This window comes from Nerophis ophidion, linkage group LG26 (assembly GCF_033978795.1).
Source record: "Nerophis ophidion isolate RoL-2023_Sa linkage group LG26, RoL_Noph_v1.0, whole genome shotgun sequence".
NCBI classification, from domain to species: domain Eukaryota; kingdom Metazoa; phylum Chordata; class Actinopteri; order Syngnathiformes; family Syngnathidae; genus Nerophis; species Nerophis ophidion.
The window spans coordinates 18,180,102-18,197,072 of NC_084636.1; the positions used below are offsets into that span (position 1 = coordinate 18,180,102).

Consider the following 16,971-nt stretch of genomic DNA (forward strand, 5'->3'; position numbering starts at 1 on the left):
TGTGGCTTATAGTCCAATGCGGTATATAAATAAACATTTACAAAATCTTTCTATGTAAATACCGTATTTCCTTGAATTGCATTTAAATCCTCTTCTCACTCCTGCGCTTACCAAAGGCATGCGGTAAAAGTAAGCATGCGCTAATTATTTTAAAACCTCTTCTCACTCAGGCACTTACCAAAGGTATGGAGTAAAAATTGGAGTGTGATCTAAGCTTGGACCTTAAATCCTACTGAATAGCTCTTAATCTTCTTCCCTTCATGCGATTTCAAATTACCGGTATTGAAATCAGCCTCCTCCATTTTGAAAAAGATTACAGGGGAAGTGTCACTCGTGATGTCACGAGTTTAACCGGGTGGTAATACTAAGCATGGGCTAATTATTTTGGGAAGCGAGTTTGACCCGGCAGTAATTCAAGGCAGGCGCATACTATATGCCCTGCGGCAATTCAAGGAAATACGGTATATCATTTTACAACGTATATATACATATATACATATATACACACATATATATATATATATATATATATATATACATACACACACAAACATATACATGTATGTGTCTGGAATATACGACAATCTGTTGGCGAACCGCAAATAATTAATAGATCAAAAAAATTAACATCAAAGCCTTTGTATCAGGGGTGTCAAACTCATTTTAGATTGGGGGCCACATTGGAGAAAAATCTACTCCCAAGTGGGCCGGACTGGTAAAATAACGTCACGATAACTTAAAAATAAAGACAACTTCAGATTGTTTTTTTTTGTTTAAAAATAGAACAAGCACATGTACAAATCATAATGTTGTTGAAATTTTGTTACACTTACATCCATCCATCCATTTTCTACCGCTTATTCCCTTTCGGGGTCGCGGGGGGCACTGGCGCCTATCTCAGCTACAATCGGGCGGAAGGCGGGGTACACCCTGGACAAGTCGCCACCTCATCGCAGGGCCAACACAGATAGACAGACAACATTCACACTCACATTCACACACTAGGGCCAATTTAGTGTTGCCAATCAACCTATCCCCAGGTGCATGTCTTTGGAAGTGGGAGGAAGCCGGAGTACCCGGAGGGAAACCACGCATTCACGGGGAGAACATGCAAACTCCACACAGAAAGATCCCGAGCCTGGATTTGAACCCAGGACTGGAGGACCTTCGTATTGTGAGGCAGACGCACTAACCCCTCTGCCACCGTGAAGCCCGTTACACTTACATGTTGCGGTTAATAATATTCTACCTTTTTTTGTCGTCATTTATATTTTATGACTAAGTTATGTTATAATTTTCAATCTATAAAATACTATCAAAATCAAATTACAGGATGTTATTTATGTAGTTTGCTCATTCACGGTGGCAGGGGGGTTAGTGCGTCTGCCTCACAATACGAAGGTCATGCAGTCCTGGGTTCAATCCCAGGCTCGGGATCTTTCTGTGTGGAGTTTGCATGTTCTCCCCGTGAATGCGTGGGTTCCCTCCACATACTCCGGCTTCCTCCCACTTCCAAAAACATGCACCTGGGGATAGGTTGATTGTCAAGACTAAATTGGCCCTAGTGTGTGAATGTGAGTGTGAATATTGTCTGTCTATCTGTGTTGGCCCTGCGATGAATTGGCGACTTGTCCAGGGTGTATCCCGCCTTCCGCCCGATTGCAGCTGAGATAGGCGCCAGCGCCCCCCGCGACCCCAAAAGGGAATAAGCGGTAGAAAATGGATGGATGGATGGATGCTCATTTTACCCGACTGGTGCACTAACATCACATTTGTTTTTACATATGTAGTACAATCTACAAAGATACAAAGAATTGCTATTGCGACATCTAAAGGTTAAAACAGAGGTTTCTTTCATTAAAAAATTTTGCCTCATTTTTATACGTAGTAAAATTATCCCGCAGACCGGATAAAACCTGTTCGCGGGCCTGATCCGGTCTGTGGGCCGTACGTTTGACACCCCTGCTCTAGATTATATGAAAGGGTTTACTAAGCCAAGTGGGTCTTGACCCAAAAGTGGGTATTTAATATAAAGACTGATATTTTTTCATTTAGAAATAAAAATATATTTTGATAGACATCTTCCTAATCGAACCAGTAGTTATATCTGATTTGGTGGTCCAATTTAGTTTATTTTATCAAACTTTATCAAAAGTAAATGTTATACATCAGTTTATTTGTAATTTTCTCTTAAATACCCTCATAATGATGTGCATTATTGTAAAATAAAATAATACATACTTACATTAGGTTTTCAAAGGCTGTTTTTTTTTCCATATAGAAATACATTTGCTCTGTTTGACAATGTGGGTGCCTGGATGAGACCAGTTGACTTACAAATGACAGTTCTCTTGCAACACACCTGAACACCATCAATATTTTCAAGCGCCTTCAAAAGTTACAACATAACTTGCAAAAGTCTTATGTCACCAATAGATTTAGATACATAATAAGAATACAAACACGCTTTTAGTGTGACCTCCCTTACACTTGAGCAATGGTGCTGTACCTAATGTTGTGGCTGGTGAAGACAAGACAGAGAACAATTTCAAAATGTCAAAGTGCAGTTTGCAGAAATGTCTCACTCTCTTCCTCTTAATGAGCAGCAACAGTACTGAGGTGCCGTAGATCTTAATTTGGCCCGTGTGAGGAGGCGTTTGAGGGCCCTGGGGTGTCTTTGTTGGCAACGAAATTAATTGTTCGGCCGCTTTACAAATAGCTGCTCTTTCATGCATGGCTGCTCCTGATAGGAGGAACGCAGCGGCCTGACAGAACAGCTTCAATTTGAGGGCATTTAAAAAAAAGGGGGATGAGAGAGACAAAGAGCGAGCAAGAGAGAGTGTGCAATGTCACTTACACTATATTGCCAAAAGTATTTGGCCACCCATCCAAATGATGAGAATCAAGTGTCCTAATCACTTGGACCGGTGTAAAAAAAACAAGCACTTAGGCATGGAGACGGTTTCTACAAACATTTGTGAAAGAATGGGCTGCTCTCAGTGATTTCAATCGTGGAACTGTCATAGGATGCCACCTGCGCAACAAATCCAGTCGTGAAATTTCCTCGCTCTTAAATATTCCAAAGTCAACTTTATTATAAGAAAAGTGAAGAGTTTGGGAACAACAGCAAGTCAGCCACCAAGTGGTAGGCCATGTAAACTGGCTCAGTGGATGCTGAAGCGCATAGTGCAAAGACTTCCTGCACAGTCAGTTGCTACAAAGCTCCAAACTTCATGTGATCTTCTAATTGGCCCACGTACAGTACGCAGAGAGCTTCATGCAATGGGTTTCCATGGCCGAGAAGCTGTGTCCAAGCCATACATCACAGAGTCCAATACAAAGCATTGGATGCAGTGGTGTAAAGCACGTCGCCACTGGACTCTAGAGCAGTGGAGATGTGTTCTCTGAAATGATGAATTACGCTTTTCCATCTGGCAATATGATGGACCACTGTGGGTTTGGCAGTTGCCAGGAAAACGCTACATTTCGGGCTGCATTGTGCCGAGGGGGAATTATGGTGTGGGGTTGGTTTTTCAGGAGTTGGGCTTGGCCCCTTAGTTCCAGTGAAAGGAACTTTGAATGCTCCAGGATACTAAAACATTTTGGACAATTCCATGGGATGGCACTTCAAGTTCGTACAGTGGGGCAAAAAAGTATTTAGTCAGCCACCGATTGTGCAAGTTCTCCCACTTAAAAAGATGACAGACGCCTGCAATTTTCATCATAGGTACACTTCAACTGTGAGAGACAGAATGTGAAAAGAAAATCCAGGAATTCACATTGTAGGGATTTTAAGTATTGTTTTTGTAAATTATGGTGGAAAATAAGTATTTGGTCAACCATTCAAAGCTCTCACTGATGGAAGGAGGTTTTGGCTCAAAATCTCACGATACATGGCCCCATTCATTCTTTCCTTAACACGAATCAATCGTCCTGTCCTCTTAGCAGAAAAACAGTCCCAAAGCATGATGTTTCCACCCCCATGCTTCACAGTAGGTATGGTGTTCTGGGGATGCAACTCAGTATTCTTCTTCCTCCAAACACGACAAGTTGAGTTAATACCAAAATGGATACATGGATGATACAGCAGAGAATTGGGAGAATGTCATGTGGTCGGATTAAACAAAAATAGAACTTTTTGGTATAAACTCAACTCATCGTGTTTGGAGGAAGAAGAATACTGAGTTGCATCCCAAGATCACCGCACCTACTGTGAAGCGTGGGGTGGAAACATCATGCTTTGTGGCTGTTTTTCTGCTGTGCGGACAGGACGATTGATCCGTGTTAAGGAAAGAATGAATGGGGCCATGTATCATGAGATTTTGAGCCAAAACCTCCTTCCATCAGTGAGAGCTTTGAATGGTTGACCAAATACTTATTTTCCACCATAATTTACAAATAAATTATTTAAAATTCCTACAATGTGAATTCCTGGATTTTTTTTCACATTCTGTTTTTCACAGTTGAAGTCTACCAATGATGAAAATTACAGACCTGTGTCATCATTTTTAGTGGGAGAACTTGCACAATCGGTGGCTGACTAAACACTTTTTTGCCTCACTGTATGTGAGTTTAGGCAGGTGGCCAAATACTTTTGGCAATGTAGTGTATTTCCAAAAGGCAGACGCTCGCCTCATGAACCCCAATGGCAACAACTTACCCTTCACCACAGAGTCACCCCCCTGACACACGCCACAACTGTGCGTGTGTGTATGGAACAGGAGGGATGAGGATTGTGCGGCTGGATGCTTGTGTCATGGTGTTTGCCACCTGCTGTCGCACAATTCCTTGGGAATTGTGTGTGTAGGAACAGATAGCTTGTTCCTTGGGGGAGCCATCCTGCTGGGGTGCTGCGCTATCACTTGTCAAACTGAGGTTATGAGTCCCGGGGGACGTGCAAAAGAGAGAGAGAGGGACAAGACAGAGGAAGAGAGAGAAGACGGATGAAGCGGGTGTAGGGTGGTCTGGGCGGAAATCTGAATAGTGTTTAAGTGTCTGGGGAGTAGACACACGCAGGGGCGGGTGTCCCGTTGGCCCCCGCTGTTCTGCACACAAGCTGTCCCTGTGACAGAGGAGAGGGGCGGCATCCACAAACAAAAGATAGTGATTTAACAAAGTGGGCTGTTAATGACAATGGTGGGCCTAATAAAAATCATTGGAACAAAGATGAAGAAGGGGGGGTGCTCTTTTAAGAGTAATATACTTTATAGGGATACGGTTAACTCATTTGAAAAATGTTTATTATCTGGAGATACCAAAGATATGTTGACTAAAGTTACGTCCACAGACTCTACACCAGGGGTGTCAAACTCATTGTAGATGGGGGGGCCACATAGAGAAAAAAATCTACAAACCCCGTTTCCATATGAGTTGGGAAATTGTGCTAGAGGTAAATAAAAGCAGAATACAATGATTTGAAAATCCTTTTCAACCCATATCTAATTTAATGCACTAAAAAGAAAAGATATGTGATGTTCAAACTCATAAACTTTATTTTTTTTTTGCAAATAATATTTAACTTAGAATTTCATGGCTGCAACACGTGACAAAGTAGTTGGGAAAGGGCATGTTCACCACTGTGTTACATCACCTTTTCTTTTAACAACACTCAAACGTTTGGGAACTGAAAAAACTAATTGTTGAAGCTTTGAAAGTGGAATTCTTTCCCATTACTGTTTTATGTAGAGCATCCGTCGTTCAACAGTCTCTGCTGTCATATTTTACGCTTCATAATGCGCCACACATTAGGTACACCACTTTGTCCACAACTGGACTTCCCAACTCATATGGAAACTGGGTTTGTACTCCGAAGTGGGCCGGACTGGTAAAGTCACGGGACGATAAATTAAAAATAAAGACAACTTCAGATTGTTTTCTTTGTGTAAGAATAGAACAAGCAAATTCTGAAAATGTACAAATCATAATGTTGTTGTTTTTCTTACTCTTACATGTTGTGGTAATAGTATTCTATCTTTATTTGTCGTTATTTATATTTTCTGAATAAATCATGGTATATTGTTCATCAGTCAACTTATTGGTGTTAATTTTCAATCTATCAAGATAAATAAATAATATCAAAATCAAATTACAGGATATTATTTATGTAGTTTGCTCATTTTCCTCGACTGGTGCACTAACATCATGTGGCTTATTTATTTTACATATGTAACATCATCTACAAAGATACAAATAAATACTATTGTGACATCTAGTGGACACATTTAGAACAGGGATTTCTTTCATTTAAAAATGTCGTCTCATTTTCAAACTTAGCAAACTTATCCCCTGGGCCGGATAAAACCTGTTCGCCGTACGTTTGACATCCCTGCTCTACACCAACATATATATTTACCCACGACTGGGCGAAAACTAAACATTACTCCGCCAATGACAATTTACAGAGCTTCCAGGTTTGCAAGTGCATGTAAACGTGTAAACGCAACGGGTGTCCATTTTCAACAATCAAAAACTTGAAGAAAGTCACTTCTGGAAAAGATAACAACAATCAAGAAATGGGACTCCTGTGTGGATTGTGACACTATGGTAAATATAACTATTACACATAAATATCATATATAATGTTGGCATAATACAAAGCGGGAATAATTGACATTTTTTTTTTTGAACATTTTAGTTAACTTTTTTTCTACCTTTTACATGACTTAGACGTGAGCCAGCTTAAAGTTTTCCAACTGGATGATTCTAAAAATGTCCCCTTCACAATTCCCAACATGAAGACAAATTAGGGAATGGAGGACTCTCAAGGTGCAAGAGAAAGTGGACAGAGACAAATAAACGTCGAGAGACAAATGAGCAAATGGCCCATGCAGGCGATAGTGGAGTTGCAGGAGGGGAATGGTGACAAGGTATGAGGAGGGCTGGAGGGCGGTCGGGAGAAAATAAGGTAAATGACACAAGAGACGGATCACACTCGGGGATGGGGAAATGGGGGTGTGTTCTAAGACGCTGTGACAGCTGGTGTCTGATCTAAGGATCTGTCCTTGCACCTCCCAGCGCCTAGTCCCAGTCTCTAGTCGCATTACTGCGACTAACTGACCTCGTGAGGTAAATCAATCTATCACAACGTTAAATAAAAATTAGTAAAAATGATTTTGGGTAACACTTTAGAATGGGGAACATATTCACCATTAATTAGTTGCTTATTAAAGTAACAATTTAGATAAGAGTTTTTTGGACACTAAGGTAACATAAGGGTTAGGGTTACTACTAAGCAATAATTCTGAGATTATTGAGGGAACACTCTTAGTTAATGGCTTACTGGTTGTATAATACGACCATGCAGAATAAGGCATTAATAAGTACTTTATAATGACTAATTAAGAGCCAATATGTTACTACCGCATTTTTCCGAGTATAAGTCGCTCCCAAGTATAAGTTGCACCTGCCGAAAATGCATAATAAAGAAGGAAAAAAACATATATAAGTAGCAAAGAAGTATAAGTCGCATTTTTCGGGGAAATGTATTTGATAAAACCCAACACCAATAAAGAATAGTGAACAACAGGCCGAATAAGTGTACTTTATATGATGGATAAATAACCAACTTAGAAGGTGCCTGGTATGTTAACGTAACATATTATGGTAAGAGTCATTCAAATAACTAGAACATATAGAACATGCTATACGTTTACCAAACAACCTGTCACTCCTAATCGCTAAATCCCATGATATTTTATACGTCTAGTCTCTTACGTGAATGAGCTAAATAATATTATTTGATATTTTACGGTAATGCGTTAATAATTTCACACACAAGTCGCTCCCTGGCCAAACTGTGAAAAAAACAGCGACTTAATAGTCCGAAAAATACGGTAATTTGCATGTTAATAAGCAACTAATTAATGGTGAAAATATGTGTTCTCCATACTTAATGTGTTACCTTATGTTGTTGTGATCGGATTCAGGAGCTTGAAATGTCAATATATAATTTTTGTCTGATACTGTGAGTCTTCATGTATATCGTAGCAAAATTATTGTCAAAAAGTATGACATTCCCAGCGGATCACAGTACTTAAACGGGCTGTTTGCAACCTTTACCACGGCTGCCTAGATCAGGGCCGTTTTAGCTCAGGGGCCGGACTATTAAAATCATGGCGTTAAAACTAAAAAAATAAAGACAACTTCAGATCGCTTTCTTTGTCTTACTTGAGCCAAAAATAGAACAAAATACTACAATACAAATACAGAAAAAAATAAAGGCAGCGGTAAAGTTTAGATCCATGAACGAAAGAAGAAAGTGAATGAATGTTTATAACTAAAGAAATTTACATATGCATACAAACGTTTTCTTTTGTATTTTGTAATGAATTAAGCAACGTTAATGACAACCTTTTTCCAAAACACAGTATAGAATGTGAGATATAACAGGACAATGCATACCTTTATCATTTGTTTTCAAAACAGTTACAAAAAAGTGTGACCCCAAAAATGTACTGTGGGACCCCATTTTTACGACTTGATGGGGTCCTTTGGACCCCATTTTGAAAATTCCTAGCACCAACACTGATGGAGTATTGGTGCGTGCAAAACAGCAGAAGGTGGCTGTGGCCTGCAGGCCTGTTCTAATACTACCGTATTTTTCGGATTATAAATCGCTCCGGAGTATACGTTGCACCGGCCAAAAATGCATAATAAAGAAGGAAAAAAAACATATATACGTTGCACTGGAGTATAATTCACATTTTTGGGGGAAATTTATGTGATAAAATCCAACACCAAGAATAGACATTTGAAAGGCAATTTAAAATAAAGAAAGAATAGTGAACAACAGGCTGAATAAGTGTACGTTATATGACGCATAAATAACCAACTGAGAAGGTGCCTGGTATGTTAACGTAACATATTATGGTAAGAGTCATTCAAATAACATATAGAACATGCTATACATATACCAAACAATCTGTCACTCCTAATCAATAAATCCGATAAAATCTTCTTCCTCGATGTCGCTTCTAAACAACTCTGCCAACACTAAAGGTAGCGCCGCTTCCTCTTGTCGTTTTCTGCTGCATATTTGACTACGTCCAGCTTGTAATCTGCAGTACATGATTTCCTTTTCGGTGCCATTTTTGTTGAGCCCTTCTCAGTTTTTATAAGTTACCGCCAACGATGAAATTATCCATTTTAATAGCTATGACAGTAGCATATAGCAGTTAGCATTCCATGACCCACAATGCACTTCTGCCATGACCCTCCCCCGCCAAATTCTTATTGGTTGACGAGTATGTGACGATTGCTGACGAGTGTGTGACGATTGCTGACATTTTCTTCGTCTCTTCCGCGAATAAAATAAATAATATTATTTCATATTTTACGATAATGTGTTAATAATTTCACACATGAGTCGCTCCAGAGTATATGTCGCACCAAACTATTAAAAAAACTGCGACTTATAGTCCGAAAAATACGGTAATCAAATATCATCCCGGAGGCCATAGATAATTCATTTGCGTTCCAGCTATGGCCTTGACTTGGACGCATAGGGCCTGGACAGTGCGACAGTAAGTTTTTAAAGTGTTATTAGCATTATAACACATTATATCTTGCCCTCTTCTGTCTTTCAGCTAGAAACTACACCCCACATAACACACATGCACAAGCTCTTTGTGTTGTCAGCCAATAGTAGTTATTTTGCAAAGTTTAAGCTTGGATGTAGGCCAATTTTGTGCCACCTAACATGTATGTGTATTGTAACAATAACATGTTCGCAATTCCTTAACTGCTTCTCTGGAACTGCTTTTGTGTGTGTATATTCCCTTAAGGCGTCTAAGAGTTAGTGACAGGCCTGAACGCCAGACTTTTTCCTCTGGTCAAAGAGGAATTTTTATTCAATATGATTAGTCAATGTGAGAAATATAACTTTAAAAATATATATTTTCTGGCCGGTGGTGTTCTTGTTATAGTTTGTGTTAACAAATGTAAGTTGCAAGTTTTAAGTCGCCCCTTTAGAGGGGAACTGCATCTTTTATCAATTGTGTTTATCCTTCACAATCCTTATGTAAGACAAGCACACATACGCTACATGCCAAAAGCTTGGACACACCTTCTCCTCATCCAATGCGTTTTCTTTATTTCCAGGACTATTTACATTGTAGATTGTCACTGAAGGCATCAAAACTATGAATGAACACATGTGGAGTTTTGTAATTGACAAAAAAAGGTGAAATCACTGAAAACATGTAGTATATTCTACTTGCTTCAAAATAGCCACCTTTTGCTCTGATTACTGCTTTGCACACTCTTGGCATTCTCTCGATGAGCTTCAAGAGCTAGTCACCTGAAATGGTTTTCACTTCAAAAGGTGTCATAGTTGTGATGCTTTCAGTGACAATCTACAATGTAAACAATCATGAAAATAAAGAAAACACATTGAAATGAGAAAGTGTGTCCAAACTTTTGGCCTGTACAGTATGTTTTTCTTTTTTTATGCATTCTAAATAAATGCAAACAAATGTCATCTTACAATGGAGCCTAAGAAGCGCGAAAAATACACATGCTGTAATATGTAACGTAAGCCTGGGCCGATTACAAATATTAGTCGACGTATATTGATCTACACATTACTGCCGATAAACCATATTATTGCCATTATTTTTTTGACACCAAATTAACCACTGATGTAAAGATATTACATGACAATAATGCAAATACCGGTATATCATTTCAAATGCAATAAACTTGTATCTCATGTACATTTTAACATTGTAATTGAAATGTAAACTTTTAAATATCTAAGTTAAATAAAACACGCAGATAACAATAAAATATACCCTGTTGGCAAAATTTTGCACTTAAAAAAATCTAAACTAAAAGCCATAAAATATGTTGAGGGGGTTGAGGGTCCTCAAATATACACAACCAAAACAATAAATAAAATGGCTAAATAACATATTGGCAATCATAGTTGAACTTTAATGCTCCCGTCCAAAGGCAAAACCTAGTAACTCACTTCTAGCAGATTTTGAGAAAACAAAGGAAAACCAATCTATCTTGATGCTGTCTTACAAAGATCTACAAAGTCATCAAACGTATAGATGTTTTCTTGAGCTTTCATTTTCTTGCCGATTGAGCCATGGATTGAATCTGCTCTCATGAACGTGTGCCCTTTCTCCAGATATTTTATCACAATCTCGAGGGGGCCCCATTCTGCGTTTGCACATTGGGCAAGAGCCGTGTACAGCGTCCAGTTTTTATTTTGACCTCCACAGTTATCTGCCCAAAAGAGTATGCAAGGGAAAGAATCAAGAACAATACATTTAATGAAGGTGCTTGCAACGTCCTGGGCCAATCTTCCAAATATCCCCTCGTGCCATAATATCACATAATCAGGTTGACCGTCGGCCCCCATTCGGCGAGCAAATGTCGCATTAAAGACAATAAGGCGACTGACAAAGAAGCTCCGGTTGGTCCCTTGAGATACTATGTTTTTCTGATGTATCAACGCGGTTATGTGGTAGTTGCTAGGTCCTGCCGTGCGTGTAACAGCTTACTTGCGGAACAAATTACAATATCACATACCCTAATGTAAAGCATATCACCTAGGAACTCCAAAATTATTATCAGCTCAGTTTTGACCAAAATTGAGTTACTGAGTTTTGCCTTTGAACGGGAGAATGGCAATAAAAACTAATCTAATTCTGATTCGGATTCTCATTCTAAAAGGCCATATCGCCCAACCCTATTATGAATTACAATGTTGTGCAGCTTATTCCCCATCCCTGAACCAACAGCCTCTCGGTAACCTACGGCAAAATCTACCTGGATTGATTAAACATAGAAAATAGACATTGCTTACCAAGTGGTTAACTGTTCAATGACAAAAATTCAACACAATCATGACAGTCTATTCAACCCTTATTCCTCATTAGATTGAGTGATCATAATAATCTTCCAAAACTGCCCGCTCTTACCTGCTATTCTGTTGTTGACACGATTGTGTCTGGACCAAAGCCAAAGGATGGCGGCAGAATACGTGTTCACCTCGTTCAGGCTCTCCTTAGCCATGTTCTCAAAGTGTTCGGCACATGCCCTGCAACCAAAAAAGTTGTGGATATAGCCTTTCATCGCTCTTAGCACCTCCTGGGGATCTGGAGCAGAATGACAAGATGATGTAACATTAAATAAAAAAAGTCAATAAAAAAGTAATTTTCATGCTTGCAATCATAAAAACCTTCACAATGAGTTAATACTCATTGTGAATGCTTCTTATACTAATATAAGAAACTAAACATATACAAACAATATTAACAAAATTTTAGCAACACAAAATTACCCTATACAGCAGAAAACGGTCTTACCCAATTCAAATGTGGTGTTTTGGTGTGCCAGATAAACTATTACATTTATTGGCCCAAAGATATTAGACTTCTGAAATACCCTAAATGCTCCAATTACGGCCGATTTACCTTTAGTCAACTTGTGTGTGGTTGACAAAAGCAAATAACCACCAGAGTCTCTAACTAGTGCCTGGCACTTGGCATTAAAAGCTGTGGCTGAAGGCAACCAACTACTTGCTGTATATTTGCAATGACCACAAAATGGCAGTAGCTGCATTTGAAGTATGTACTTAGCATCTGGCAGGGTTCCCCTTACGGTTATTACCAAGTTGGTTCTGTTGCTCCTGTACTGTGCAATATACATGTTGATAAATCAACATTTGGTCAAAGAGAGCGACAGTTTCCTTTTCACTTTCTCATGGACTCCAAAACATGATGGTAAAAAGATCTTTGTTTTACGAACTTTTTAAAATGTTCACCTGCTTCCAATTAATGACCCTAACCACTTTGTAGTTTATATAATGACATAATTTGAGGTAATAATGATTTTCTATATTTAATGTAATAGAGACAACAAAATATTTTACAACATCATGAGATATCTATGATATGATTTGATGCATTAACAAATATTTTATGACATTTTAGCTTTGGCGAGAGAATTTTGCAGCATTCCCACAGACCTTGACTCAGACTTTGTGTCAGCTTTCAGTCTCTGAATTGCAAACTTGTGCACAGCTTTATGGATTCCCACGCTTATGTGGGCCAAGAGTCATTGAGAGCTAGGTTAACCCCATATTGAGATGAATAATCTATACCGAGGGGATAACCCAATATGGAGATTAAACAAAGTTAACCCTCTGTGTGAATGGTAGCCAGGTTGTTGTCTCAGGAGCTCCACAGCCTACAAACATATTTATCCTGTAGCAGTTTGCTTTTGTTCTTGGCTTAGGGACCCCATCCAGTGATAAACCACACGGCTGCTCGAGAGTGTGTGTGTGTGTGTTAGGACAATGACTCAGAGTTCACACCTGTAATACTGCATTCAGCGTGTGAGTTCATACATGAGCTGTGCAGTGCTGTGTGCGTGTGTGTGTATGGGTGTACCCTTCCTGTGCGATCATGGCCTGTGGGGGACCAGATGGATGCCCCTTTTCGGCCGGTCCATCTGCAGGTCACATGATGATCCATAAACCCTGGGATTAACCCCTGTGTGTGTTGTGTGGGAGTGTATGTGCGTTGAAGAGATAGAGATTAACAAGCCTGCGAGGAGTGGAGCCTCCAGTCATCTGCCTTATTTTATTAACCACTCACATTCCGCTATTCTAACAAAATCCCTTTTTTACACAATCACAATTAGGTTCAATTAATGTGACCAAAATTGGAAATGCACTTAGCATGTTGGCACCTTAATTATAATACAGTACATTTGTGTGTGCACATTCTGTGTGAAGTTGTTACTATGAAAAGTGGCTAATTTGTTTACAAAGCACTTCCTAACCCTTTCCCTTGTGAGCTCTAAAAGGCCCTTTGTACTCACAGCAACACAAAGTTTGTGACAGTTGTACACACCTGAGCCGGCAGACTTCTTGGCCTGGACCGTAAGCAGATGGAACAAAGTCCACACACCACAAGGATAACGTCTGAAGTGTGGTTGTGACCCTTGGCAGCCCACCCACCTCACTCCTTCAGGCAATGCAGCGTCTGGAACCTGGGAGTGAGGCAAACAACATAGAACTGAGGCAACTAGACAGACACAAGGGAACAAGAATGGGGGAAAAAAAACAGAATCACCGAACCTGTTCAACTTAATGAATGCCGGCCTGTGTAGTTTTTTGATCAATGAGAAGTCAATCTCAGGTTAATGGCTCGGCCTCACACTAATGAACACAGGCGGTCCAGATATCTGACCGCAGGCCGTGGTTGAATCTGACAACATATTTTCCCTGACACAAAGTCGTTTCTCTCGCCGCCCTCTATTGCCTATCGCTGCCGTGATTGACAGGGTTACTCACATGTCAATAGTAAAGATTTTGGGCGTGCTCGGAGTCCATTTCCTCGGAAGTGGAGTCAATTCATACCTTCTTATCGATTCATTGATCCATTGATCGGGCCAGCTAAAAGCTAATGATTTAAAGTAAGTGACTATTTCAATTTGCAAGGCACATTGAAGGCATGCAAATTTTCTTTCACACAATGCAGTAATGTTTCAGTCAAATGTTATCAAATAGATGAACAAAAACTATAATTTTGGTGCCGACTGAAAAATGTATTTAAACTTTTACTGTGACTGTTAGGGCCAACTGGGGTATTGACCCCTCTGATCCAACATATAGAACTCTGGTGAAAAAGACTTTTCATTGATACCTTTTTCATACATATATTGAACTTTGAACTATATAGTAGGGGCTGAGCTGGCGGTCTTAATTGGTTCGTTATGTTGGCGACTTCAACAGTGTGGAAGCAAGACAAGACGGCACTTGGAAACTGCTAGCTTTATTTTGTCCTTTGTTAGTACATTAAGTTATTTGACTGCTATTTCATTTCACACATGCACAAGCTTTATCAACACCTTCGGCTTGACACTCAAAAGACTGGAGTGGAATAGTCCAGCATGTGGAACATTATACCTGTATATCATAACATAACATACATAAGATGTACCGTATTTTTTGGACTATAAGTCACAGTTTTTTTCATAGCGACATATACTCCGGAGCGACTTATGTGTGAAATTTTTAAAACATTACCGTAAAATATCAAATAATATTATTTATCTCATTCGCGGAAGAGACGAAGAAAATGTCAGCAATCGTCACACACACGTCAGCAATCGTCACATACACGTCAACCAATAAGAATTTGGCGGGGGAGGGTCATGGCAGAAGTGCATTGTGGGTCATGGAATGCTAACTGCTATATGCTACTGTTGTAGCAATTAAAATGGATCATTTCATCGTTGGCGGTAACTTGTAAAAACTGAGAAGGGCTGAACAAAAATGGCACCGAAAAGGAAATCATGTACTGCAGATTACAAGCTGGACGTAGTGAAATATGCAGCAGAAAACGACAAGAGGAAGCGGTGCATACCTTTGGAGTTGGCAAAGTTGTTTAGAAGCGACATCGAGGAAGAAGATTTCATCGGATTTATCGATTAGGAGTGACAGATTGTTTGGTAAACGTATAGCATGTTCTATATGTTATAGTTATTTGAATGACTCTTACCATAATATGTTACATTAACATACCAGGCACGTTCTCAGTTGGTTATTTATGCGTCATATAACGTACACTTACTCAGCCTGTTGTTCACTATTCTTTATTTTAAATTGCCTTTCAAATGTCTATTCTTGGTGTTGGATTTTATCACATAAATTTCCCCCCAAAATGCGTCCAGTGCGTCGTATTATATGTTTTTTTCCTTCTTTATTATGCATTTTCGGCCGGTGCGACGTATACTCCGGAGCGATTTATAATCCGAAAAATACGGTAGTTAATTTTTACCTTACAGTTTAGATACTTGCATATTGAGTCATAACTCACCTGTCCTGAATTTTCTAGGATTTCCATGAACGCCTGATAGGACACCTGGTCACCAGCTTGGTTGTGGAGCCACAAATTAAGGGACTTTAACAGGTTCATCAGGATTGGGCGGCCCGGGAAGTACTGCAGAGGATGCCAAAATATGCTATTTGTTAAATTGAGGCAAACATGTTCGTAGTTGTAGTAGCAGTAGTTAATATCAATATGATGTTCAAAATTAAATTTGATTTACAAAACACAAAACCAGTGAAGTTGGCACATTGTGTAATTTGTAAATAAAACCAGAATACAATGATTTGCACTTTTCAACTTATATGCAATTGAATAGACTGCAGAGGCAAGATATTTAATGTTCAAATTGAGGAACTTAATTTTTTTTGCAGATTATCATTAACTTAGAATTTAATGGCAGCAACACATTGCAAAAAAGTTGGCACAGGGGCATTTTTACCACTGTGTTACATGGCCTTTCCTTTTAACAACACTCAGTAAATGTTTGGGAACTGAGAAAACCAATTTTTTAAGCTTTTTTTTTTAAGCTCTCAATTTACATTCCCATCCTCACCTATGGTCATGAAGTTTGGGTTATGATCGAAAGGACAAGATCACGGGTCCAAGCGGACGAAATGAGTTTCCTCCGCCGGGTGGCGGGGCTCTCCCTTAAGAGATAGGGTGAGAAGCTCTGCCATCCGGGGGGGAGCTCAAAGTAAAGCCGCTGCTCCTCCACATCGAGAGGAGCCAGATGAGGTGGTTCGGGCATCTGGTCAGGATGCCACCCGAACGCCTCCCGAGGGAGGTGTTTCGGGCACGTCTGACTGGTAGGAGGCCCCGGGGAAGACTTTGTCACCCGGCTGGCCTGGGAACGCCTCGGGATCCCCCGGGAAGAGCTGGACAAAATGGCTGTGGAGAGGGAAGTCTGGGCTTCCCTGCTTAGGCTGCTGCCCCCGCGACCCGACCTCTGATGAGCAGAAGAAGATGGATGGATGGTCACACTGAGACCCTGGTTTCCCCTGATGGTGCTGTATGATGAACTTCAACCCAGGTGCATGAATTACAACATTGACGTAGCAAAGTGTATTTGGCAAAAGCTGTAAATATGATGTTAAAATGTCTAAATTATAGCCCATGAAAG

General features: G+C 39.8%; 1 protein-coding gene across 2 annotated transcripts in view; it reads right to left on the bottom strand.

The window, feature by feature from the left end:
• qsox1 (quiescin Q6 sulfhydryl oxidase 1) overlaps positions 1 to 16,971 on the bottom strand; it is a 74,451-nt gene that overhangs the window by 11,879 nt on the left and 45,601 nt on the right. For both annotated transcript variants that reach the window (XM_061888892.1, XM_061888893.1), the window contains 3 exons: positions 15,840 to 15,962; positions 13,869 to 14,007; positions 11,931 to 12,107 (listed from right to left, as the gene is read on the bottom strand). In XM_061888892.1, coding sequence (XP_061744876.1) covers positions 11,931 to 12,107; positions 13,869 to 14,007; positions 15,840 to 15,962 — 439 coding nt within the window. The remainder of the gene's footprint in view (positions 1 to 11,930; positions 12,108 to 13,868; positions 14,008 to 15,839; positions 15,963 to 16,971) is intronic.